The 26404-nt window shown below is 37.6% G+C and overlaps 1 protein-coding gene across 2 annotated transcripts; it reads right to left on the bottom strand.

The window, feature by feature from the left end:
* Nucleotides 1-4819: 4819 nt before the first annotated feature.
* STIL (STIL centriolar assembly protein) lies at nucleotides 4820-25867 on the bottom strand. Of its 2 annotated transcripts, none has more exons than XM_081946505.1 (17): nucleotides 25600-25867; nucleotides 22302-22368; nucleotides 21921-22025; nucleotides 20485-20600; nucleotides 19534-19721; nucleotides 18924-19171; nucleotides 17200-17283; nucleotides 16929-17015; nucleotides 15315-15462; nucleotides 14252-14361; nucleotides 12705-12816; nucleotides 10965-12005; nucleotides 10361-10523; nucleotides 9540-9759; nucleotides 8002-8194; nucleotides 7209-7459; nucleotides 4820-6190 (listed from the first exon to the last, which is right to left on the bottom strand). In XM_081946505.1, the coding sequence occupies exons 2-17, from the start codon at nucleotides 22334-22336 to the stop codon at nucleotides 5374-5376; spliced, it is 3918 nt and encodes a 1305-aa protein (XP_081802631.1). In that variant the 5' UTR covers nucleotides 22337-22368; nucleotides 25600-25867; the 3' UTR covers nucleotides 4820-5373. The 2 variants fall into 2 exon arrangements, with proteins under 2 accessions (XP_081802631.1, XP_081802632.1); XM_081946506.1 differs by having other exon boundaries at nucleotides 25662-25867.
* Nucleotides 25868-26404: the final 537 nt, after the last annotated feature.

Here is a 26404-nt window from a genome sequence, read left to right as displayed (position 1 = left end):
GAGAGCTGGGCTGATTTCCAATTCCTACATTGCCTGATTACCAGGTAACGTTGCCAGGACAAAGGAGGAGGTGCACTGATTGGCAACATTGAAGCATTTCCTTCTGCTTCGCCCAATTCCCCCTCTTAAGTTTAATCAATCAATTCATTTGGCCATTCATAAATTGTTCTGAACAATTCCAGGCGTTTTATAAAATAACAAAGGATTAAAGCAAAAGGGAAACTTGAGAGGGGGCTAATCCCACCATTCCACTGCACCCCACCTTTTTTTAAAAAAGAATTTTATTGGTTTTTTTAACATTTATAAGGGAAAAGGTAAATGGAAAGGCATACAAATTTTGGCAGTTGCAAAGTGTGGCAGGCGCCCCCTCCCTCCAAACTCATAGAATACATCTGAGTATAAAACATTAATACATAATCATATATAATCAGCATATTAATTCTAATAATATTTTCAATCAGTTTATACATTGTAGTATATGATCCACATATAATTCCATTACTACTTTCGGTCAGTTTATAACAATGAGATTTTCTTATTCATTTTTGTGATCTGAGCTTTCTTGGTATTGCCCCTTCTCCCCCCGCTGGCAGAGCTCCGGCCCCTCCCGTGTCCTGTATATCCTTTGTAGAATCTTCTGTTTTTTCTAGGTTTGTTTTGTTTTTTTCCATAAAGGCCTGTGCCTCTATGGGTACTGCACCCCACCTTAAGTGAAAGAGCTTGCTGCTTGTTTCTCCATTAGCTGATGATGCTTGGGGATCCTTCCACTTACCCCTTCTATAAATTGGCTCCAGAAAGGGCTGCATCATTCAGTGGCCTTTTTGTGGTAGAATTTGGGCTTCCAAGGATAATGGAGCACAGTTTATACCAGAATACTTCCTTGATCAGCTCAGTGACAGGTCCCACTTTCACTTCCCTGGGAAGAATGGTGAGTAAGGAGATGGGAGGATGTTTATTTTCCAACTAAAATCTTTCTGGTGTAATAATAGTAAACAACAAAACCAAAGTGATAATGTTTCCTAGTTGGGGTAATGAAGCATCTGCAAGAAAACAAGCAATCTCAGAGAGCACCAAGGATCCTCAGAACCAAACTGTCGTGACAAAGAGATTCACCCATCACAGGAAGCCATGGCTTGGTTAATCATGGTCTATTGTCTACCCTACTGCTGGTTCAGATATTTTTCCTGAGCTACAAATCTTAGCTTAATATAAATTTCCAAGACACCTTGGCTATGGTCACACTAGATGCGAAGCCATAACCACATAATTCATATCATGGCCTTGAGTGGTATGGAAAGCCAATCCTATCCACCATCTCTAAACCAACCTGCTTGTGGGAAGAAGGGCAGGAGTTCTTGAATAGCCTGGTTGTGTCCTTAGAGCAGAGACCCATCTTGATGCAGAGAGAGACTTGAAGGTGTGCACAAACACATCCATTAAGCATCTGATCTCACAACAGGTCGACTCACTCTGCTGGAATAAAATGGAATATCATGTACAGTAAGGTCTTATCAATCAATTCACAGCAAAACAGTATCATCAATTGCAACAATGATGTTTCCCGGCCTCTCCCTTAAGGTAGACTAACTGCTCCTGGTTTACAGATCTTGTTGGTTACACCGAATTCATACCGCTATGGCATAAGACTTGAATTCATTTGAGTTTCCTAAAGGTTCATCCAGATCAGGAATGAAATTCAGCAGGTTCTGACAGGTTCCGGTAGCGGAAATTTTGAGTAGTTCGGAGAACCAGCAAATACCACATCTGGCTGGCCCCAGAGTGGGGTGGAGATGGAGATTTTGCAGTATCCTTCCCCTGCCACGCCCACCAAGCCATCCCCATAGAACCGGTAGTAAAAAAAATTAGATTTCACCACTGTTCCAGATTACTTATCTGATGAATCTTTGGGAAATTCCCACAGAATGCAATTGATTGGAGAGATTCCGAGATTCCCACTTACCACCTGCGTCCTCTTATTTCAAAGCACCCTTGCAATCGATTAAAACTGATTAAATCTGGTAGTCTCTGGGGTCTCTCCCCATGCGTGAGAGCGGGGGGGGGGGGAGGGGAGAGAATATGTTTAAGACTACGGTTTTTATTCCATATGGGGAATGAAGTTTCGGTGGGAAGGGGAAACCGAATATGTGGACCTTCCGGCAATGATACACTGAGGGTCCAAAAGTGGCACAGCCGCGTGCGTGTGTTGTTCGCTGCGCCTGCCGCCGTGGAATAAACCATTTCTGGAGTGTCCCAGCCTAAAGGAGGGAGCGATTAGCCGGGGAATGCAAAATGAAGTGGGGCAAACGGGAAAAAGCTTCGGTCAAAGAATCGGCAAAGGAAACGGAAGGACTGACAGGGTAAATGCCAGGGCAGATGAAAGATGAGTGGCGGGCTTAAGTATCCGCCCCCCCCCCTTTGCCCAGGGGCCAAGATCTGGAGGTTGAAGGGGGGGGGGGGGTCGAGGATTTTCCCCAGAGAGGTTTTTCACCACGCCGGAGGGGAAACGGCTGGAAGTGTCAGTTCCCCAAGCAGTCACGACTGTATGCTCGGCCTGTGTTTTAAACCAGAGGCAGGAAACACGAGCGCCACTTCCTTTAGCCACCAGAGGCAGGAAATGGGAAAGACAGAAGTCGTCTGCCCGGGCGGGCACAGTAATGGAGATCACGTTTCTCCTCTGCCTCCTCCATCTCTCTCATCCTGCCCTTCATTTGATAAACAGGCCTCTCTGTGTGCAGGGTCAGGATCCCATATAGATGTGGAAGGAATTGTGTTGAGATCATAGCAGAGTGCCCTGGTCTGGTCATTCGGTAGTCTCAGACAGGAATCACATACTGTATCTGGGGTCAAGGCAGGATAGGACAACCTGGTACCTTGAAACCTGAATAGAGTATTTTTAGACCAGAGGTCTCCAGCCTTGGCAACTTTAAGCGTGGCGGACTTCAACTCCCAGAATCCCCCAACCAGCTTTGTTGGGAGTTGAACTCCACCAGGCTTAAAGTTGCCAAGTTGGAGACCCCTGTTTTAGACAATAGTCTTTCCAGGTCTCTACAGTTGGCTCTGTTGGCTGGTCTGAAAGGAATTGAAGCCCGAAACGTCACCAAGGATACCAAATTGCCTAATTCTGGATTAATATTTTATGGAGAGATCTAATGGCTTTGAACCACATGTCTTATTTTGCGGAAGCAAGGGTTTAGGATCCTGAAAGTTTTGTGTGAAGCAATCCTCAAAATATTTCTTGATGCATGCCAAGGAATCATAGTGCAATGCTAGAGGACCTATTCTCTCATTTAAACTGCCATCTGCCGCATCTTTGCACCACTGAACAATGGCTGTTTGCATTGTGTAAGATGTGGTTCCTAACTAAATTGTGTTGTAATGTGTGTGCCACTTATAATATGCAATTAACTGGTTTTCTGCTCTGGCTTTGTTACCGACCCACTTCAGCATATTGTCAGCCAGCAAGAAAAATATCCAACAACTGGAGCATTAATAGGGTGAAGATTTGGCTCTATTGTGTAATTCTAAGTCTTTGCTTTTCTGGCAGACTTCCCCTCCTCCACTCCCACTTGGGCATCTGATACTGTCAAAATAATGTGAAGAATTTAGAGAACAGTTCTCAATAATATTAAGTTAGCAAAAAACCCAACCAGATTCAGATTTACTTCAGACAGTAGAGAGGTACATGAAAATACCCAGATGTAATCTCAGAAAGGAGGGACATAGACCTTCCCCCTATAGATGGTTAGAGGCAAGTAAACACTTTTACAGAGAGATGAAGTATTTTAAGCCAACTAATACAAGAAAATGGGCACATCAATAAAACTCCAATTATTCCATATCATTTTCTTGCCACTGCAAAAGTGTGCTGTGCTGCTGTTGCATCTAATGTTAGTTTCTCCATTGACTCCATTCTAGAGTTGTATAAAGATAAAATTGTATAAACGTACCTTGTTTCCAAATACAAGATTGGTGGTTTTGTCCTCCAACTCTCCTCCAGTTAGAAACCAAGTTTTCCGAAAAGTTGTGTTGTTAGTGTGTATGTGTGACAGGGGGGAGGAGGAATTGCATGAAAGGATTCAAGAAACAGAACTAATGTAGAAGCCAATTGCTGCGCACTAATTTGGCCAGGAGAGGCTAATATCTGGAGAGATGAGAATGCTTTCCCAACACACTTGAACTTCTAGTAAAAATGCATATCAAGACATGTCAAAAACCTCATAAATTCCAGTAAAATGGGTATGGGCAGATTAAAGCCACATAGGATGGAGAGTTTCCTCTGTCACTTTCATGTGTATTATGATTTGAATCACATGAAACAATTTAGCTCACTTGGCGGGCTGATCATGCAAATGCATCTACACATGAGTAAGCAGCATAAGCTAGTGAGAGCATAGTGGGAGCCAAAGACTCAATAACATATGCATAATGCTTGTGAGCATTATCTCTTTAGAATGTACTAATCTATTCCTCCTTGGATTACTTTTAATAAGTATTTTATAATTTGACAGGATGATAAATATGCTCTGAATATAAGGTATCTGCACCTAAGGAGATCTGAATGTAAAGTAGGCTGTTTTCCCAAACCAAGGATGTTTTATTTAGTTTGACTTATAATTTTGAAAATTTCCACTCTTCAGAAGTAAGGAAAAGTAGTGATGAGAGCTTATCCTTGGTTGTTCAAATCCCTTGTTCACCCGTCTTCCTTAAGCATATGTAATATAAATGTGAAGCCTCTTGGTTTATAGAGACACAAATTAAACCAAGTTATATTTAATTATATTTTTATAAGAGAGTTTTCTAAAAGTTAGCACATTACAAAAATAGTCTAGCAATTTTATTTCAGCAAACAAAGTATTAAACAAACCAGGAACTACAGAATATAATGTTTGATGTTTATGGCAAGTCAAACACATAAGATGCTATTATTTGTCATCCTAGTTTTGTTTCCTAATTGCATTTGTTACAAATAATCATAGGACATTTTACTTCAAATTCATAAAATAAGAGTTAAAATTGGTAAACACTTCAAATCAAACTTGCTTTAAACTCACTGTCTGCTTCACCATGGATAATTTCATTCTTGTTGCATTTAATAAACAATAAATCAACAGCTTTAAAAATACCCTACATACCAGTAGTATCCTGATTATATTCAATGACCATTTGGAATGTAAATGTATTCTAATATGCATAAAGACCTAAATTTATTGTGTGACCCAACCTGCTGTATTTCTCTATATACAATTAGAAACCACTCTCCCATTTATTGATTACCAAGAAAATTTTTAAATTATATTTAGCCAGCAGCATCTCTTGATTTTTCTGAACCACAAGAAAAGGAAGAAAAGAGGATGCCAGTCATTTGTAAATAAGTCAGAATAACTTTGGGAGCTGTCTGAGTTGTTTTACATCGAGAAAGGTTCCTACTAAGTTAACATTTTCTGCTTGATTTAAATTATCAACAGAGGGAGTTTGTGGAATTCCAGTCACAATGTGAACATTTAGATTTTCTTTGCCTGGATGCTGTGTAAATTCTGCTTCTCCAGGCAAAAGTTTCATTTTTGGCTTTAAATCCTTTAAAAAAGGGCGCAGAGTTTCATTAGTTTGGTGCAGGATTCTTGGTGGCAAAACAGCGTTTGTAACATTTCTTAAGATGGGCCCTTCTGAATGCAGCAGGTGACAAGACGATTCAGTTTGTGTTGGATCAAAATTAATCTGCTTCTCACCAGTTCTTTCAGAAGAGTCTTTCCAGGAAGCAAAGCCCTCTAAAACAGGGTTGAAATCCAAGTGCAGAACAGGCTCTAAGCTCTCTTTGCTCTTGTAGTTCCCAGATGGTTCCTCTTCTTCATCATCACTACCATCGTTGCTTTGTAGAAGGCCATACTTCTTCATATATCTCTTCGTTGCAAAAGACATGTTGCCAGGTGAAATTAAACCAAGGCCCATCAAAGACTTCTCTGTATTCGTTTGCAGGAGAGTCTGTAAAGATGAAGTCACAGAATTTCTCTGGCTTGAATGATTTAAAGAAAGCTGTGACAGTTGATTTTCATTCAGGTACTTGAGAGCAATAGCATTTGCCTCCATGCTCAGGTCTGCTCCAGTGGGAGTTAAGCCACTCATACCAACATTAGCAAAAGAGATATAGTTTAGTCCTGGTACTATTGCTTCAGGATTAATGCAAGCCAATACACTAGAAAAGAAAAAGACACATTTAAATAATTCTGCACATTACCATTTATTCAATTTATTAACCAGCTGATCATAAAGTGTGAATATACTACGAATGTCATCTGTTTTAATATCCATGCAGTTTCTTAATTTGACAGCTTTAATATGACACATTAATTTGTTCTCATATTGTCAGTGAAATTTATAAAATGATTAACTTTAGTAGAGATTGTTTGTCTCTATCAGGGAAATTTAATATGGATGGTCTGATTTGTATGTCTGGGAAGCAGCCTTTTATTTCTGTCCTTTATAATGCCTTCCTGTCCATAAGAAAACCATTTTGATGTGTTACACATAGAAAAGAAAAGAAAATACTACGGTATATACAATGCAAGTCATGATTGAAATAAGAATGCATTTGTCCAGATTATCTCATCTACAAAAATAGATAGGTAGCATTGACATGCATCTAGCCTTGTAAGCTTTTTAAGCAATTCTGTGCAAAGGAGAATTTACAATCTGCTCAACAGTAACCCTGATCTCTAGATAGCTATCTGCAAAAGACACCTGCCACAGATATTTCAAATTATTAGGCAGACATAGATGCATGGATACTCAGTCGTTTGTGGCTTTATTAAATATTAAAATTTTGTTAATTTTGATTAGTTTTTCATATAGATAGGCCAGATTTGCATAGACAAGACTGTAGGAAAGAAATCAGAAATGTAGTTTTCATTCTCATTTCAAATTAACAATGGTTTAATATTGCATCCAAATCCTGAACTGGAAATAATTTTAATGCTGGGCAGTAAAAACCAAATTTCAATCCATGAAGGTTGAACACAGTAACAATGCTTCAAACTTTTTACTAATAGTCAAGGCTATCCAAACTTTTTTCTGGGTTGGATATTACAAACTTTTGCTCAAGAAAAAAAAAGACATCATTAACTGATTTGTTGGTTATATGCAGCTCAGAACTGTACTGATTGAGGTACTATATAAAACCTAGCAATAAATAAAAATCAATAAGTTGCCATTACCCAGCATTCTCCACTTTGTGTATATTGTTCATCTTCTCAGGAGAATCAAAATTTACTCCAAGGTTTCTTAATTGCTTCAAGGTTGCATTCAGAACACTATCTTTATTTCTTAGGACCATGTCTGATGTTGAGCTTCTTTTTTGTGCCTTGTTTATTTTTAAAGATGAAGTGCATTCGTCTTTAGCCAGATCCTCTTTCAGAGAGGGACCGCTTTCATCAGAGGATTCCTTCAAAAATCGATTTACCTGACCCTATAGAAATATTACAAAGAAGAACATAAAATTACTGGTAGATGAATAAAATTGCTGGATGACATCTCCATAGGAAATCACAGCATGTTGACAATGTATTCATATCACCATAGGAAAACCTGTTAGCGATTTATCATAGATGCACAACTAATGTCATTAGCTGATAGTTAAACAGATTTTTGTATGTCTTTAGAATGTATACATTTAGAAATAATCTGCTCAAGTTTACATTTGAAATATCATAATTCTGTTTAATTTTATATAATCAAATACTTACTAACCTACCATTTTGTCCCACACCACTTTTTTAAAAAGAAATAATCATGTACACAGTAGAATGCAGTTCTGAAATATTAACAATAAGCTGGATATATCCTATTGAGCACTTTAAGGAAAGCATGGAAATTCAAGATGCATGGATAATAAAGACTTTACTATGAAGTACTTTTTTTTTTAAAAAAATCAGAAATAAACTAATTTATAGGGCCAGCACTATTTAACAGTTGAATTAAATAAAGTTATATTGAGCAAACAAAACTTACTAATAAATCCTGACACATTTTTTGATCATCTGGTGATACATTTGGTGGGGTAGTAATGGCACAGTCAAAATTTTGTTTATCAGATGGTTCAAAATTATTGTCAGTTTCTTCTGACGGACTGGTTTGCAAACATTTGTTACCATTTTCATTCTGCAGTGAAGCTTGGTCAATTCCTATGGCAAGTGGTCCATTACTATTAGTAAAAAAAATATATGATTTTAATTAAACTATCAATACATTTATCATTGTAGCAGAATTTACATCTTAAACTAGATCTTATATTTTCCCAATTCTTTAAAATTATGATCAAACTCTCACATTTCAGAACATTTATGTTTTTAGATCGGAAATGACTTAAGTGTTCATCTCCATTTACTGCAGGCAATATGTTCATAATCATGACTAGAAGGTAACAGTAGTATCTCCATCAGTATATTACTTGAATATATGAAACATATTCCAGTTATTAAAATAAACGTGAATTTCATATTTTCTGTTGAATGTTTTATGTGGAACTGCATGTGTCAAACAATTATTTAAATCCATTTTTTTCTTCTGGGGTGTATACAGGATTCATTTTGATTATCTGTGCATGAAAAATATGTTTTTAATTACTCTGATTTTTCAAATAATTTTATTTTGTGTATTATTCCTGACCAGAACAAGGAAAATGAATTGACAGTTTCTTGCAAAGCAAGTCCATTATCAATGCCTGTATACTGAAAAAAGTCTTCAGATTGCATCTGTTGGTGTTTTCCTGACTATAAGTTCAGACTTCCAAGAAAAAGAGACTAGAAACCAGAGCATTCACAATCACACAAAGGATTCATGTGAGTAAAACCTCTCATTATGAACATACTATAGTACCAAAAATATGACTAGGATATGCATGAGATGAACTGTTTAAATTGTGCTCCCCCACATTTTTCACAATTGATGCCATTCCAATTTTTGAGGCCTACTGAGACTGACAACTTTGGAACAGATCTTCACAAATGGAACACAACCTTTAAAAGCAAATTGAGAAACTGACTCTGTTGGAGATAGAATCAAAATATTGAATCTATGTGCTATAGAAGTTGTTATATAATTCATTTAAAGTAACTAGTATGAAGATAATAAGCTATCTCAACTCAAATACAAACACTATTTTTGAATCAAGCTGCTTTTGAATCCTATTCTTAGGATTAAAATGTTAGATTTTCAATAGGAGGCAAATATAGAAAATATATAGGCAACTTATTTTGAGGTTTAAATGCACAAGATGTCATAGTACAGAACAATTAAATTCAGACAATCCAGGCTGCTATCTATGAGCAATATATTCTAGAATATAGGTATAGCAATATAGCATATTACTGAAAGCACAAGAATAGAGCTAAACCAAGCCAATCTGGTATTCATACTACAAGTCAATTAAAATACTAGCTTCAGTTCTGAAAAAAAAACCCCACAGGTGATTTAAACATAACAAAAGATTTATGCAAAATTTAAAAGAAGTCAGAAAGAATATTTCAACTTTATAAAAAAATTACCACAGGCCAGCAGAAGACTGATTAGTTACTCCTTCAACAATATGGACACTATCAAAAAAGCTGGGTATATCAACAGCTTTTAATGAAGAGGCAATGCTTGTTTGACTACTGTCCTTTTCTGCACTCATAGAAATAGTGATGTCTTCATTGGAAATTTCAACTTCATCTTCTTTCACAGACTCTTTCTTCTTTTCCAAAGGGGTATTCCAAAACAAGCTGGCACCTATAGGAAGTCAAATAAAAATATTGTGCAATTTAAACTAGGCTGCTGCACTATATGCTGTATGTGATGAATATCTTGAAACAACTTTGCACCATTCACAATGCACTTACTCCATTACTGATATAAACTGATCTGATTATACTAGCTAATTCTTATTGTATGTGCAACATTTGTTAATGTGAAAAATGGCAATCTATCACCAGTTTGTCTTTGTATGCAGTGCTGGTTTGTAATTCTAAAACTGGCATAAATAATTCTAACCAGGGATGAGGGTTCTGTGATCCCATTACAAAATACCTCTTTAGTAATAGAGGCCCAATGTGTCAAGGTGAAAATATCATAGCTGGATTTAAAAAAAACACATTGATATTTGCTTTGTGCTAGTCATGAGCAAACTAAGTTAAACGAGCCAGTTATTTTACAAAATTGTAAATTTGAAGCATAATATTACATTATAGTATGGATCACTAAGTAGGTTTCTGCAGAAATTAATGGGCAGCTTCATCATGAGCTATGAACAACCAGAACAAAATGGCTCCAATGCTTAGCATTTTCCCCTGAGTTTAGTGTCATTTAAAGAAAATGTACAATAAAACATTACCTGTACTCACTGCAATGCTGATACTTTTCTTCATATGTAACCCTGGAGAAGACTGGGTTTCCATGGCAACAAATTCTACTTGCTTCTCAGACTGTACACTATTGTTTTCTAGGGATCTGGAAGCACAGGACTGAAGTGTTTGTGCCTCTAAAAGCTGCTGAATCTGTAAACAAAATCTGCATTAATTGAACTGCCTGGATAAAAGGAGAACCAATTAGTATAAATTACCTGATAACAATTTATCCTACATATATTTAAGACTGTTTTCCTTTCTATGAACTACATAAGGCAGTGTTTTAAAGCCCCTTTCATATACATATAAGAAGATAATACCATCTTATGTGGCACTATACCACAGCACACAGAAACAGGTAGTTGAAATTAAAGAAAATCATTAATTTAGCTGGCTTCTGTTCAATATTGACTTTCCAGCATAAGAAATATTAACAATAAAAACACAAGTTACATTAAAACTTCTACTTTCTTCAGAGATTGAAACAGAAACTCCCAAATTCCAGCTTGAAAGTCACACCAATAATGTCGAAGAGCAAATATAATTATATATTTCAGTAAGGAAATAGATCATTGAAATAACCCAACCAACCTGAGCCTGTAGCAGCTTGATTTGTCTATGCTGTTCACCAAGAATTCTGTAAACATCTGAAGATAATTCGACCATTTCATTATCTGATACTGTATTTGCAGCAGGAAGGTTCATACAAGCTGAATGTGTTGTATGTGACTGTGCATTACCATGATTTACTGGAGATGACATTCTTACTGCAGCGGATGTGTTATTATTAATAGGAGAACAATTCCCTATTATTCCATGATGGCCTACATTAATAGGGCTACTTGCGGCATACCCTGGATTGCAACCGCCATTTACATATTCTTGATTCTGATGGAACATTAATTTTGTACTCTCCTGGGTAGGACCTGAATGATTTTCAGGGCTGTCATTACATATGCCTTGCCAAACATTTGCTGGACTGTATTGTATATGGCCATACTGCTGACAGTTGCAAATACAAGGAGAACAACATGATGGACCTTGAATTGGTACCCGAACTCCCAGGGGTCTTCCCAGGTAAGATGGTGATAGTGTACAAGCATGCCAGGGATACTGGGAAACCAGAGGAGGTTTGTTAGATTTTTGTGCCGAAAAGCCATTAGTAGAAAGTTCTCCTTTCTGTGGAACATCTTCATTATTTGCCAAGGGTCTTTCAGAAGGAATTGCACGTTGATGCGGGGATGTATTTTGTGGAAGTTCATTACAGGATATTGAATGAGAAGAAGCAGGTACGCAGCCCCTTTTAGCTTGCGAGCCAGCTGGGCTGGGCTGCAGTTGTAGTGCAGACTGCATTCCTTTGTAAGGCTTTAAAGATGCAATCCTGTGTTTCAAAGGATTTGGTACTTGCTTTGGAGGAGGCTCTCTGGCACCCGAAGCAAAGATCTGTCTTCCAGCATCAGAGCTCTGAGAGTGCTGGGGAGCATGCGCTACAGAGTATGCCATCTTAGCAGGTTGGTTTACAAATGAAGATTGATTTTTAATCACAGCATGTTTAGATGTTGGTACAGATTCTGTGGAGATGCCTTCAAGTACAATGGACAATTCAGGAACTGAAGGATGGATCTCAGTCATCTGGAAACCAAAACAGTTCAAAAATAAAAATATTTATGAATTCTTAGTTTACCAAATTAATCTGAAGTATTTTTCTCTCATCAGCTATACCCTGAATAGAACTTAGTGCAAAGAGAAATAAGATAAGGTGTAACAAAAAGAAGTATGTCTCTACCATGAGGCCTAAAATAAGTGCAAGTGCTTAATGTGAGGAAAAAGATTGTAAAAACGATTTATCCAATGTAACACTATAAAACCTAATGTTTGCAGCTTTTGGTTTTCCATTACTGATTCACTTTGAGTTTAGAAATAAGAAAAAACAACACCAGTTCAATTCAGTTGGCATTCATTTAAGTTCTTAATAAGCATATCAGTATATCCACACTTTTGCTAGCTCTTGTGTCGATATGGTGTGAGAACACCTCCCTATTTAATTGAGTCAAGTAATTTTGCCATGGTTCAGCTAGTTTACTACGTTTTGCATATTCCCACAGCATAATTATGCAGAGTCCTAAGAAAGTATCTTTTTCAAACTTAATTTGAAGATAAAGCAACAATAAAGGGTTAAGAGTCCTGTAGTACAACCTAGTGGCAGGATTATGACATAACATTTATTTGTAAGAACTCTGAACCAGAATATGGGTAATATTAATTACTCAAAATAAAAACTGTAAAGCTAATTTACTGTGACTGGTTTCAGACAAGAAATCTAGAATATACCGGTTGATTGATGGGATGAGGACGAGGAAATGGTCTTGGAGATGCATCATCTTCCACACCAGAGTCATGATCACTGACAGAAAGTTTATTGGGTGAGCAATCTAGGGATAAACTATAAAAAAATAAAATTTTATAAAGCTAGTAAAAAATAACTTTGTAATTTATTTTTTATTCCTGCAACATATTACAAATAATCATGGGTTTCACACAGATTTTTAAATATTCTTATATGCAATAAGCCATTTTATAATATAACAGTTTTAAAGAGTGTCTGCAACTCATTGACATGTCATGGCAATTTACACATTTTATGACCATTATTAAACAAGAGAAAACTGAACAACTGTTTGTAAACAAGTCAGGTAAAGCATATACATTTTATTGTATCTTAATTTTTTTTATTTTATTTTATTAACAAATATTACATTTGTTTCTTGGTTACAGGAATAGTGTTTCTCCTAATAGTTCTTCATGAAAGAAAATGTATACTGTGAGATTAGAAAGTAAAATCTACAAAAATGTAAATACACACATATTGCCTGATATCTCTTGGGTAGTTTACTTTTGGATAATAAATTACAACATATTGTATTAATGAAATGAGCAATCTAAGAAATTCTATTGTCTTACAATACAATAGCAGAGTTGGAAGGGACCTTGAGGGTCTTCTAGTCCAACCCCCTGCCTAGGCAGGAAAGCCTATACCGTTCCAGACAAATGAATATCCAACATCTTCTTAAAGACTTCCAGTGTTGGGGCATTCACAACTCCTGGAGGCAAGCTGTTCCACTGATTAATTGTTCTAACTGTCAGGAAATTTCTCCTCAGTTCTAAGTTGCTTCTCTCCTTGATTAGTTTCCACCCATTGCTTCTTGTTCTACCCTCAGGTGCCTTGGAGAACAGTTTGACTCCCTCCTCTTTGTGGCAGCCCCTGAGATATTGGAACACTGCTATCATGTCTCCCCTAGTCCTTCTTTCTCTTAAGCTAAACATACCCAGTTGCTGCAACCGTTCTTCATATGTTTTAGTCTCCAGTCCCCTAATCATCTTTGTTGCTCTTCTCTGCACTCTTTTTAGAGTCTCCATATCTTTTTTACATTGTGGAGACCAATACTGAATGCCATATTCCAAGTGTGGCCTTACCAAGGCCTTATAAAGTGGTATTAACAGTTCACATGATCTTGATTCTATTCTTCTGTTTATGTAACCTAGAATTGTGTTGGCTTTTTTGGCAGCTGCTGCACACTGCTGGCTCAGATTTAAATGGTTGTCCACTAGGACTCCAAGATCCCTCTCACAGTTACTACTGAGGAAGGTACCACCTATACTGTGTCTTACCTTATCTTATCTTGTCTTATCTCCTTCTTTTCTGGAAGATATATTTCACAAGGCAGCAGACAGGAACACCTATCTGATACCTTCTAAATATTCCTATTGAAAACCTTTATTAATGCAAGATACTGTAAAAATGTTGGAAGTGATTGAATTGTACTAAAGCAAACAAACATTACAGATTATTTGCAAGGAGAATTTTACAAATGACTCACTTGTTTAGGGAAATGTTTTTTGAAATTTTGCTGAAGAATTCTGTTTCTGCATTTATATTTTTTGAGTTCAGTTCAAACTGGATAGGGTATTTATCTGAAGGTTCTACTTCCTGAAATGAAATAGATATAGATAGCCAGACAGTCAAGCCACAACAAAAGTGCACATCATTCATTTCAGGAACAATTGTGGTGCTGAGTATTTATTGCCTGAAAGATTTTTGTACCTATATTTAGGGGATTCATGACTATAGAGAATGCCAGAAGTAAAAGTTTAAAGAACATTATTGCTGCAATTTTCTAATAATCATATTAGGTATAGTATAGAGGTACTGAAGTATTTTTATTTGCTTCCCAATCTTGTTAAGTTGTTCTCTACAGCAGTTATAATTACTATGCTGGTAATCAGAAAAATGATGCAAGATAAATAATCATAGTTAAAATAACTATCTATTAATCTTTCCAAATTGAGAACAATTGTTTACCCTTTTCATCAACAGCAAGCATCCCACAATCTTAGTTTTCAGTTTGGCTCAGTAAAAGAAATAGTTAAACCTTTTAGAATATGTAAACTATTCAAAATACAATTTTTCTAAGATCTGGTTGGCCCAACATCTTTTATGATTAGTCTTGAAATCAAAAAAACTAAACTATTCTTTTCAGATCCCATTTTTTTTTCTCCACACAAAAATCTGGTAGTTGCCAAAATTCTCCACCTATATTATTTTCTTTTTAAGGCTACAAAATAATTAGGATAAAAAGAATGATTAGCTCAAGAGTAAATATCTCAGGTTAAGTAATGATTTAAATCTAGATCTCCAGTCTTAATCCTAAATTTGTTCCTTCATGGTGAAACGTAAACAGCAGCTGTTACTTTTGGAAGAAAGTTGTATTTAAATTTTCTAAAGATTGTTTTTACTGGAGTGTTAAGGACATTTGAAGCCATAAACAATACCATTTCACAATTTGAATATATATGCATTTTAGTTCTTGATATTTTGATCTTATAAACAAAGTAGGGCCATGCTATTTCATATTCAGCATGATATGAAGTCAAGCAACTTACTTTGAACAGATGTAATGTTTCTTTGCATGTAAGTAGCTGGAAGTCTAATTCAGTACGCCCATCATAAGGCAAGCATTCATAAAACTTTGGATCTTTATGATTCAGAGCAAAAAGAACTACAAGAAACCTTCCCGTTTCAGAAAATACCCTAAAGAGAAGAAAAATATTCTGTATACAAAGCAAAGCAAAAAACACAAATTCAGAATTTCCATGCAATAACATAAATTGTTCACTGCGAAGTGTCAGTGAATGAAATGGTTATACAAATTGAGTAATTACAAATGTTGAGCTGAATTTAGCATGTTTTTAAAAAATATAGTACAATATTTATTTAATCATGCTATAGTCTCAATCACTGTCTGTATTGCATGTCATTGTTTATCATAAAATGATTAAACAGTAGAAGTTACATTACATTCTTGCACTACTGTGCAAAACTTATTATTTCTCCTACACTTTGCAAAGCAATAAATGCATGCAAATAGAATGCTGGATGATGCCATCTAATCCCAAATGAATTTACTCTGTATTTGCAATGGGGCAAGCAAAGCATTGTTCTGTGTTCATATAAAATACTCAACTCTTTGACACAGCCTCCAACCATTTAAATTTTTTAGCTCAGATCATGTTTTATAAGACCTATCCAATAAGATTTTATATTGGGCATGGGTATCTGGCTGGGTTTGTAAAAAGTTTTATCCCACTTTCTAAAACAGCATAACACAAAAACAATACCGGACATTTCTATGATCTATAAATCTGTTTTACTTATTCTTGCATAATATTTATACATTATATATGACAACTATAGTTTGTTCTTTCTGAGGGACTTTTTAAAATTGCCCAAATATTTAATAGTATTTTATGCTATCTACCAATTCCCATTTGTTTACTATTTACCGTTATTTTTCGGAGTATAAAACGCACCTTTTTCCCTCAAAAAAGAGGCTGAAAATCTGGGTGCGTCTTATACACTGAATACAGCATTTTTTTGCCTCCTGAAACCCCGCCCCCTTCAACAAAATGGTGATGCAGAGCTTTTAGGAGCCTTGCAGAGTGTTCCTGGGGGCTGGGGAGGGCAGAAATGAGCAGAAAACGGGCCGTTGTTTTTTTTTGCTCAATTTCCCCCCCCCCGCCCCCCCGCAGCCCCTTGGAGCACTCTATAAGCCTCCTAAAGGCTATTCATGCCCTTTTTGGGGCAAAAAATGAGCCCGTTTTCACAAAAAATGGCCCATATTTTGCTCCCCCCCCCGGGAGCACTTTACAAGCCTCCTAAAGGCTATTCATGCCTTTAAAAAAAACAGGCCCATTTTTGCGGAAAATGGACCATTTTTGGGACATCTGCAGAGTGCAAAAGCTTTTTTATTTAATTTGCCTCTTCAAAACCATCTTATACTCTGATGCGTCTTATACTCTGGTGCGTCTTATACTCCAAAAATACAGTATTTTAACTAGTTATTTTAATGACCTTTTCAATTATACATCTTGGGTATTTTAACAATAAAATATAAAATAATATGAAAAGCCAATAAATTAAAATTTCTATTACTGTAACAGAAAGAAAAAATTCCCTATTACTATTAATTGAGAAGAACTAATTTTAATTATAATTACCTCTCTTGGATTGATGAGCTGTATAAGTATCGCAGACAAAAGGCCCAAACTTGTGGATTATGAATATGAACTAATCCACTCAACCAACTAGAGGAATAGAGGAGGAAAGATACTTCTTAACACTCATACTACAACATTTGCATATCATATAGAAATAAAATCTGGACTGAATATCTGAGGTAATCTGCAAATGTACTGCAAATATTTGTTTTAATACAAATTCAAATCAAGAAACTTTTTATGGAAAAAAGTTCATCACCCAAATACTTACATGCCAATCAGTGGCAATGTGCATGCTTTGGGGTCTGATTCCAGAATTAGAAGAAGTTTCCTTGTTTGATCCATTGAAAGATAACTGCAAGTAAAACAAATGAGGTTTCTTTTACAAAGAAAAAATGATTTTAAAGAAATGAGAGATTTCCAAACTAGCAAAAAGCTTTTGCCAGAGAAGTAGCAAATAAAGGAGACAAACACAGGAATGAATTCTTCACATTTTATATGTAAGAGAAATGTACAAGCTTCACACAATAGATCAGCGATGGCGAACCTCAATAAGTGGGGGGAGAGCGCAGGGGGGTAGTATGCAGGCGTGCCACACCCATAATGCAATGCGCGACACCCCCCGGTGCGCATGCACGCACTACAGACGTGACCCCCCATTTTTTGCATGCTTTTTTTGCCCTCCCCAGGCTCCAGAGGCTTTATAGGAGCCTGGGGAGGGCGAAAACAGCTTCCTCCACCCCCCCCAGAAGCCCTCCGGAGGCTTGAGGGACCTTCAGGACGCTTCCCTGAAGCCTTCGGAGCTGTCAAAATGAACCTCCGAGCAAACCGGAAGTGACTTCCAGTTTGCTCGGGGGGTCGTTTTGAGCGCTCCAAAGGCTTGAGGGACCTTCAGGACGCTTCCCTGAAGCCTCCGGAGCAGTCAAAGCGACCCTCCGAGCAAACCGGAAGTCCGTTCCCAAACTTCCGGTTCGCCCATAGGGCCAGTTTTTTGCGCTCCAGAGGCTTCAGGGAAGCTCATGAAGCCTCGGGAGGGCCTTCGGGGGGGGGGGGGAGGCTCTTTTCGCCCTCCCCAGGCTCCTATAAAGGCTCTGGAGCTTGGGGAGGGCGAAAAATGGCTTTAAACAAGGGTGAACTCAGCTGGCCAACGCGCATGTGCGTGCTGGCCAGCTGATAGGGCAGCGCCTCGCGTGCCCTGACAAATGGCTCCACGTGCCACCTGTGGCACGCGTGCCATAGGTTCGCCATCATTGCAATAGACTATACATACAATGTTAAGAGAACAATTTTTTCAGTACTCTTCTAAAGCAAAAATGGTCAGTGCATATATTTTGCCCAAAAGGAATAGAACAATGTATTAATTAAGTTATTGATGGAAATTACTCTTAAAAATGGAGAAGTCAGGCAACTGGCAGTTTTACACATTAATTAATGCATTTAACATTACCATCATCCTATGAAAACAATTACAGCAGCCTTCAAATGGTTAAAAAGATCAAAAAAATCTACCCAGAAAAAAAAAAAAAACACCCACATTTTCTGACTGAAGGACCAAACATTTAAATTATTTATACAGTTGCTGTAGTGATGTAATCCTAGAATTGCCTCATTCTAGGCCTGAGAAAGCAAGTAACCCAAAGTCAACCAGCTAGCCTTGTATCTAAGACAGGACTGGAGTTCACAGTTTCCCAGTTTGTAGTTTGATGCCTTAATCACTGGAACCTGCCCTAAAAGAATAAAGCCTTGCAATATTATTTTGAAGCATTTCATGAGTCTGCCTGTACAACATCCTAGGACTGGCCTAAGGCCATCCAGATGGCTTTGACAGAACGAGAGCACATAGCCTGCTGTTTCTAGCCCAGGGCTTTAACTACTATTTCAAACTGGCTGTTTAATTTCATTTAAGAACCGGAACCCTTAGAAAGCATTTAATGAAAAACTGCACTCTTAAATGAATCACAAATAATGGACATTGCCAAAATCAAATTAACTCACCCATATTTGTAAGTTCCTTGGATATGTGCAATATTCATATTGCTACTTAGGTTTCTAGCAAGGGCTGTAGGAATTATTGGGATAGGCTTCACAGGAGTGCATTTTAAAACATTGGCCACTGTAATTGCTGCCCAGTGAAAATCAAAATTTAAGTTGTCCATATTCTCCACTGAAGAGATGTGAACTCTTAAGGTTAGCAGTTTGGAAAGTTCCAAAGAATCTTGGCTGTTCAGACTCTGATGCAGTATCTATAGTAAGGAAGTATCAAAATGAATCTCAGATAGAAATATCATTAGATGATGTTTAAAACAGGGAACGGCATCACCAATAGCACAATTTCTTAGGCATGCTTCTATGTTTTCAACACAATTGAAAAGAACAAGAAAAACAATAGGGATGATATTTCAATTGTTCTTATCTCTGCTTCTGACACCAAGAAGAGTGTCAGAAAATATGAATGATGCAGAATATTGAGAAGAGTCTATAAGGATTGTTCAATTATGCAATCATTTTTTAAATAATATAGGAGTATAACTAGAAACTGAAATATTATACAGTCAAGAAGAGGTATCATCCTAAAGAATTAAAAAAATGTCCCACAAATTCTTACCTTAAACGCTAAGTTAAAATCCTCAAAGGTGTGTACTATAGTATCATTTGATGAACATTCCCAAGAACCAATTCTGCATGGAATGAAAAAGTCTCCAGGAAGAGGTGCTGTGGGAATTTTCCCCAAACCATTTGGTTCTTCACGACCAGGATCAAAACGGTCTACTGTTAGCAATACACGTTCACCATCTATGCCAGGAAATTAGGACAATTAGTATGCTGACAGTTTTTTATTTCATAGTTATTACCCCTAAAAGTTTACCAGTGTCAAAATCTAGACAAACTCTGCTCCAAAGAACTGGAATGACTATAACTTTGCAGATAGAAGGCACTCAGAATATGGTAAAAAATAAAAGGTCCAATCTTGACTCCATGTACTCCACAACAGGTCCTCAATATACTCTACAACAGGAAATAATACAAATGAAGACACTTCTCCAACTCATTAAAGGAGATGCAATTTTGCAGGACTCACATGGTTGTTTCAAAAGCAGTTTCCTGTTGTCTTAGTATATACACCTGCTTCCATTTCTTTCTTATATATGACTTATGTATAACTGAAGCAGCTTTCAAAGCAACCATGTGGAGTCCTGAGCACTGTAAACCATCCCATTTTGATGCCCCACAAAGTCCAATAAAATAGTCTTGCTTTAATTACTTAAACCTTCAATTCCTTTCCATATAAGAGGAGAATATAATTCTCAAATAAATCTAAGCTGTAGAGAAGCATCTTTGAATCATTTATATGCCCAAAGGACTGAGAAATTCAAGATGGTCATTCATTATTAAGTAGAATCAGCTTAGTCATGAAACACATAGTCATAAATAATAGATTCTAAGTTCAGTACAATGTTTTCTATTCCTTGGTGTTATGTCACAAAAATCATGTTAAGAAGAAATAATTTCGTAAGGTTTACTTATTCAATCAAAAATAGAATAATTGCACACTTACTTTCATCTACTGCAAGGGTGCCAACTAAAAAACAAGTGAATGGTTTTTTTCTACTTTGCTTTGCATGACGATGGGCAAGCCGCAGTGTTTTTTCAGCAATTATTACTTTGGGATTTCTAAGAGATAACAGACACAGAATTTACTCTTTATGAACATACCAAATTAAGACATTCCGCTATCCCTCAAAACTATTAATTACAAGCAAAAACAGCACACCAGAGAAAAACAACAACAATGGGATAGAAGTTGAAGAAGTAATTTCAGGCTGTCATATCTCAGTCACTTTCAATTTGATCAACCACAATGCATTCCATATCCTGAAACTCACTTAGAAGCTACAATTGGTCAAGAAAGCAGCTGCAGAGATAGTAAATGCAGGCATCCCATGTAAGATCTTTACCCACTGAACTGCATTGGCTACTAGTAAGATTCCATTTGTCCTCTATAAAACATTTCATGAATTGCAGTCTGATTATCTTGGGACCTATTTCTCCTGTTGTTTTTGCCCAATTGGTTAGATGTGCTATGGTTGGCACATTTATGCTATCATCTTGTGGGATTTAGGAAATATACATCTTCTGCAACTACACCAACTATAGAACAGCATTTTCACTGTGGTTTGTATGGCACAAAGCTTGTGTATGGACAAAATTGAAAAACCACAGCTCTTTCAATAGGCCCTGAGTAGGATGAGGTGATGCATTTCCTGACAGAATATTTTGACTTCTGATTAGGATGTTTTCTCCCACTGATATAATGCATTTATTATTGTTTGCTTTTTTCTTATGCTGATATTTTACACCAATAGGTAAGCCTCTCAGAAGAGGTGGCCTAGTAGTAAAGACACTTGCCTCCCATTTGGAAGAATTGAGAGTTCAATTTTAGATAGAAACAGGTATTTCTCAGCTCTTAAGACAAAATATCTGCTGTGAACTCCGCATAGGCATCATGAAGGTCATCCGGGTTCAGTTCCATTCAGATGCCCCAACTTTACCCCGAATTAAATTACAGGTTAGTTAAAAAAAAAAGTAAGCCTTTCAGAACAATTTCAGTGATTGAAATGGCATGCAAGTTGATAAAGTGAAAAGGGTCTAAGAGCATCATTTTGATTCTTTCCAAAATTTAACTTTTAATTCATTTTATTACCTAAATATAGTCATATGCACTTGTTCCAAGTTACACACCAAGAAAATCCCTGTTTTAATGATGACATTCTGTCCTTTACACACAACAAAGGAAATTTTACCATAGTCATATGCATATGTAATGATACATTGCATTATATTACTTAATAATAAATAATAAACTGGGCAGAAACAAATATAGTATTATTTAAAGTTCCCAATCTTTGATAGATGAAATGAAGAAAATCGCTAAAATGTTTGTGCTCCCAAACACTCTCTATAGTGTTAAGCCTAAAGGATTACACATCTTACCTATAACTTAGGTGACAAACAGTGCTTTCTCCAATAGGAGCTGGATTCCAAAGTGCAAATTTTGATGCAGGAAAACTAAAGGATGGCATCTTTCCCCAAACCCCTCTGAAAGATAAAACAATTTTATATTTACCACTTTTGATTTGGGTATAGTTAGAGAAAAAGTGATGACGTATGTTCAGATATTTCATTTCAGTGTCCATAACTATATACTGTAAATAAGGAACTATTTAGTCTGCAAATTCCAGATAGCCTACCTAACTACTAAACAAAACTACCAAATCAATATTACAGAAAAGAAACAAATTATCTTCAGTGCAAATATTCATTCTCCATATCAGTAGTATTTAAAACCATTGCATCTGAACAAAATATTAATACCTTTGGTTTTGAGATTCAGGAGAAATTGTTTCCATGATATATATGTATGAAATTCCAGTTTTCTACTCTGTAAAAAAAGTAATAAAGGAATAATAATTGGCATTAATTTTATTTTTTCAGCAGAAACTTATTTTTAAGTATCACTAATACTAAGACAGATATTTTAGTTTCAGCATATTAGGCTTCAGCAAATATAACTACAATATACAATTCCTATAAATTGTAGTTATATCTGTATGTTGCAGCTTTTTGTTTATTGTCCCTATTTCCTATTCACACAGCAATAGCATTCAAGACTTATATACCGCTTTACAGTGCTTTATAGCACTCTCTAAGCAGTTTACAGAGTCAGCATATTGCCCCCAACAATTTGGGTCCTCATTTTACCCACCTTGAAAGGATGGAAGGCTGAGTGATCTTTGAGCCTAGTGAGATTCGAACTGCCAAATTCTAACTGCATTCTAACCACTGCGCCACCGCGGCTCATTATATAAATTATGAATAGGAAATATGGACAATAAACCAAAAGCAGGATTCATTGTGAAAGACTGTTGAGTGATTTTCCAGATTTCTAATTACTCAAGAATATAAACTGGCTTCACTTATAACCAACTGGTAACAAGAATTAAACTAATCCAACAATGCTCTGTAATCATCATTAAACCTAATGCACAAAGAAAATACTTTAATATAGGCTATCATAGTCATGTCAGGTTTCTTGTTCAAATTATGAAGCTAATATTCAAACAAAACTCAAAATTTTATAAAACTGGGGAGATGAGATACAAATGTAAAGTTCTTCCCAGTGGTGGGTTCCAGATCCCGTCATAACTGGTATGCTACGACAGGGCCGGATGTCCACCTCGGGCACACACACTGTGCACGCATGCACACGCCACTGCCCTGCAACGCCCCAGCTGCTTGGCGAGGTCGCGTAGGTGCCATACGCTGTGCACGCATGCGCAATTGGCCCAGTTCCCTCAAAAAGAGGCAAGGAATGTGGACAGGGGGGTGGACCCAATGAAACACTGTTCTGGTATGGTGGCCGCTGCTCCCAGTGGCCACCATTATGCCCGTACCGGGCCATACAGCTCTGAACCCACCACTGGTTCTTCTCCTAGGAAAAGTACCATAAATCAAATAGGATGGGAATGCTTATTGGAGGGAATATTAAGATTGGGAATAGTTTATATGAAAACGCATTTGGAATTGTGTTTAACCATCAGCAGAATATGGGTCAGTAATGTGCCATGCTATTGAAAACGGAAATACTATTAGCTACGTTATTTTTTTTATCTAAGTGATGTGCAGTTCTTGATTCAAATGACTACATTTTCAATTGGTCAGATTCCATCTAAGGCAGTGATGGCGAACCTATGGGATGCATGCCACAGGTGGCACGCGGAGCCATTTGTCAGGGCACGCGAGGCGCTGCCCTGTCAACTGGCCAGCACGCATGCGCGTGGTGGCCAGCTAAGTTCACCGTTTTTAAAAGCCATTTTTTCGCCCTCCCCAGGCTCCAGAGGCTTTATAGGAGCCTGGGGAGGACGAAAAGAGCCTCCCCCGCGCCCCTCCGGAGGCTTCAGTGACCGTCCAGAGGCTTCCCCGAAGCCTTCGGAACGCTTAAAATGACCCTCTGAGCAAACTGGAAATGACTTCTGGTTTGCTCGGAGGGTCGTTTTAAGAGCTCCGAAGGCTTCAGGGACCATCCGGACAAGTCACTTCCGGTTTGCTCGGAGGGTCGTTTTGAGTACTCCGAAGGTGTCAGGGAAGCCTTTGGAGCACTTAAAACGACCCTCCGAGCTCAGAGAGTCGTTTTAAGCATTCCGAAGGCTTCAGGGATGCCTCCGGATGGTCCCTGAAGCCTCTGGAGGGCCTCCGGGGGGGCAGGGGAGGCTCTTTTCACCTTCCCCAGGCTCCTATAAAGCCTCTGGAGCCTGGGGAGGGTGAAAAAAGCATGTAAAAATGGGTGGGGTTGTGCCTATTGTGTGCGCATGCGCACTGGGGGTCACACATTGCATTATGGGTGCGGCACACCCACACACAAGCCCCCTGCACTCCCCCCACTTGTGGCACCCAAGCCAAAAAAGGTTTGCCATCGCTGATCTAAGGTATTACATCTAGTTGAATAAATATGAGATATTTGCAGCAACTTTTGGTTCAGTTTAGGAACCAAATTACGATTTAGCAAAAGGAAGAATTGAATAGTGAAACCAATTAGTAAGAAATGTGATAACCTCTCAATTGGATGGGTTCAGACCAAGGCTGGACATCCACCTAGGAAGAATGCTTTCATTTAGAGCAGTGTTTCTCAACCTTGGTGACTTTAAGTCCTGTGGACTTCAACTCCCAGAAACCCCCAGCTGGCTGTGGAATTCTGGGAGTTGAAGTCCACAGGACTTAAGGTTGCCAAGGTTGAGAAACACTGATTTAGAAGCTATACTGAGCAAGAGATTGAATTCAGTGACATAAAAGCCTCACATTGAAATTACAAGAAAGATGCTTCCCAAATATCACAAGTTGTAGAGAGATAACAAGACAGCTACAAAATCTAACCAAATAAGAAACATTGATGAACATACATGTCCCCCGATTCCAGACCTTTAACTATTAAGGTAATTGTTTCAGATTATTTCTGAAGCACCAAGGCTTGTTTTGATACGAGAGGGGCAACTAATACATTTAATAAATAAAATCTAATAAATATATAACAAAAAGCATACTCTGAACACTTTTGATTAGGTAACCTCATTCGTAGCCCCTTGCGTTTATACCATAAGTATAATCTTTATTGTCATTGTACTTAAATACAACGAAATTTTTATTTCGTATACCATAATTATTTGTTGCGGAAAAGCTAATTATGAACAAAATTGTTCATGTTCAATGTACATAGTTGAGAGAGGAACAATCCATATGTTGGCGAATTACTGACAGAACCCACTGCCGATAACAATATTTTAGCCTCTCTTTTATTTTTCTGCCATCACGGCAACACCGCCTAACCAGTAAGAAGTGAGGGAAAATAAGTATCCAAGGCCATAAAACAAGGCAATCCCACGTAGAATAAAGATCGGAGTTTAATTTCCCCGGGCAACTTCAGCGGCGAGTAACCTAGTTGAACCGTTACTGCAAGCCTCAACCCAGGCTTACATAAAAAAGGGAGACTTAAGAATTATTTACAAAAGGAGGAAAGACAAACGACTTATAGATAAGAAGCGAAACGATAAAAATGAAGAGCATTTGTACAAAAAATAAAGATAGATACCCGCCTCAAGATCAATATCGCCCCATTTACCTCACAACTTTCATTCAGACTCCGTTTTAATTCCCGGGTCGCCAGAGCCAGACACAATTTACTTAACCAAAGCAACTGAATTCTTATTCCCCTCCTGTTGTGGCGGCTCCAATGGCGGCACAATCAGCCAATCCGAAGTCCATCAGGGCAACTCGGTTTAGCCAATCCACGCTTCGAACAAGACCTTTCCTCCGCCCACCACCCTTTTCGAATCGTTCCTTTAGCGTCAATCAAAACCATCGCTCCCGCCTAACGGTTTGTCGTAACCAATGACAAAGCTTCTTAGTGAAATTAAAACCGCCTTTTAAGCTTGCGCGCGCGCGCATCTCTTAAGGGTGGGATTTTAAAAACAGATCTCTTTTAAACGGCCTCACGAAGCCCAGCTACTACGCAAGCGCCAAGGTTAAAGCAAGATGAAGTAGCTCTTTTTGTTGCCATAGTAATCGCTTCTAAGGCTTCCAGCAAAAACAGCAGCCGTAATGGCGAACACCTTTGAGCAAACATAATTAGGAAAGGACTGTTAACGATTTTACAACCTAGATACTGGCTCAGAAGTAAATCTCAGGTACATTGGCTGGAATTAGGAGCGTCCTACTCAGGCCCTTCGAGTTCAATGGGGCTTAATCCCAGGTAAGTGAGTATAGGATTGCAGCCTCTTTCAAGTTGCTACGAAACCAGCTCCGTAAATAGCAACAAGAAGTAATTTGATAGTTATTAATCTACTTTCTCTGCATCTACTGTCAGATAATTAAAGGACGGAAGCAACACTGTTATGTGGTTTATAACGCTGGAATAACTTGTCTGA

Source organism: Natrix helvetica, assembly GCF_964273705.1.
Source record: "Natrix helvetica genome assembly, chromosome: 3".
Lineage (NCBI taxonomy): Eukaryota > Metazoa > Chordata > Lepidosauria > Squamata > Natricidae > Natrix > Natrix helvetica.
This window is presented reverse-complemented; position numbering and strand designations above follow the sequence as displayed.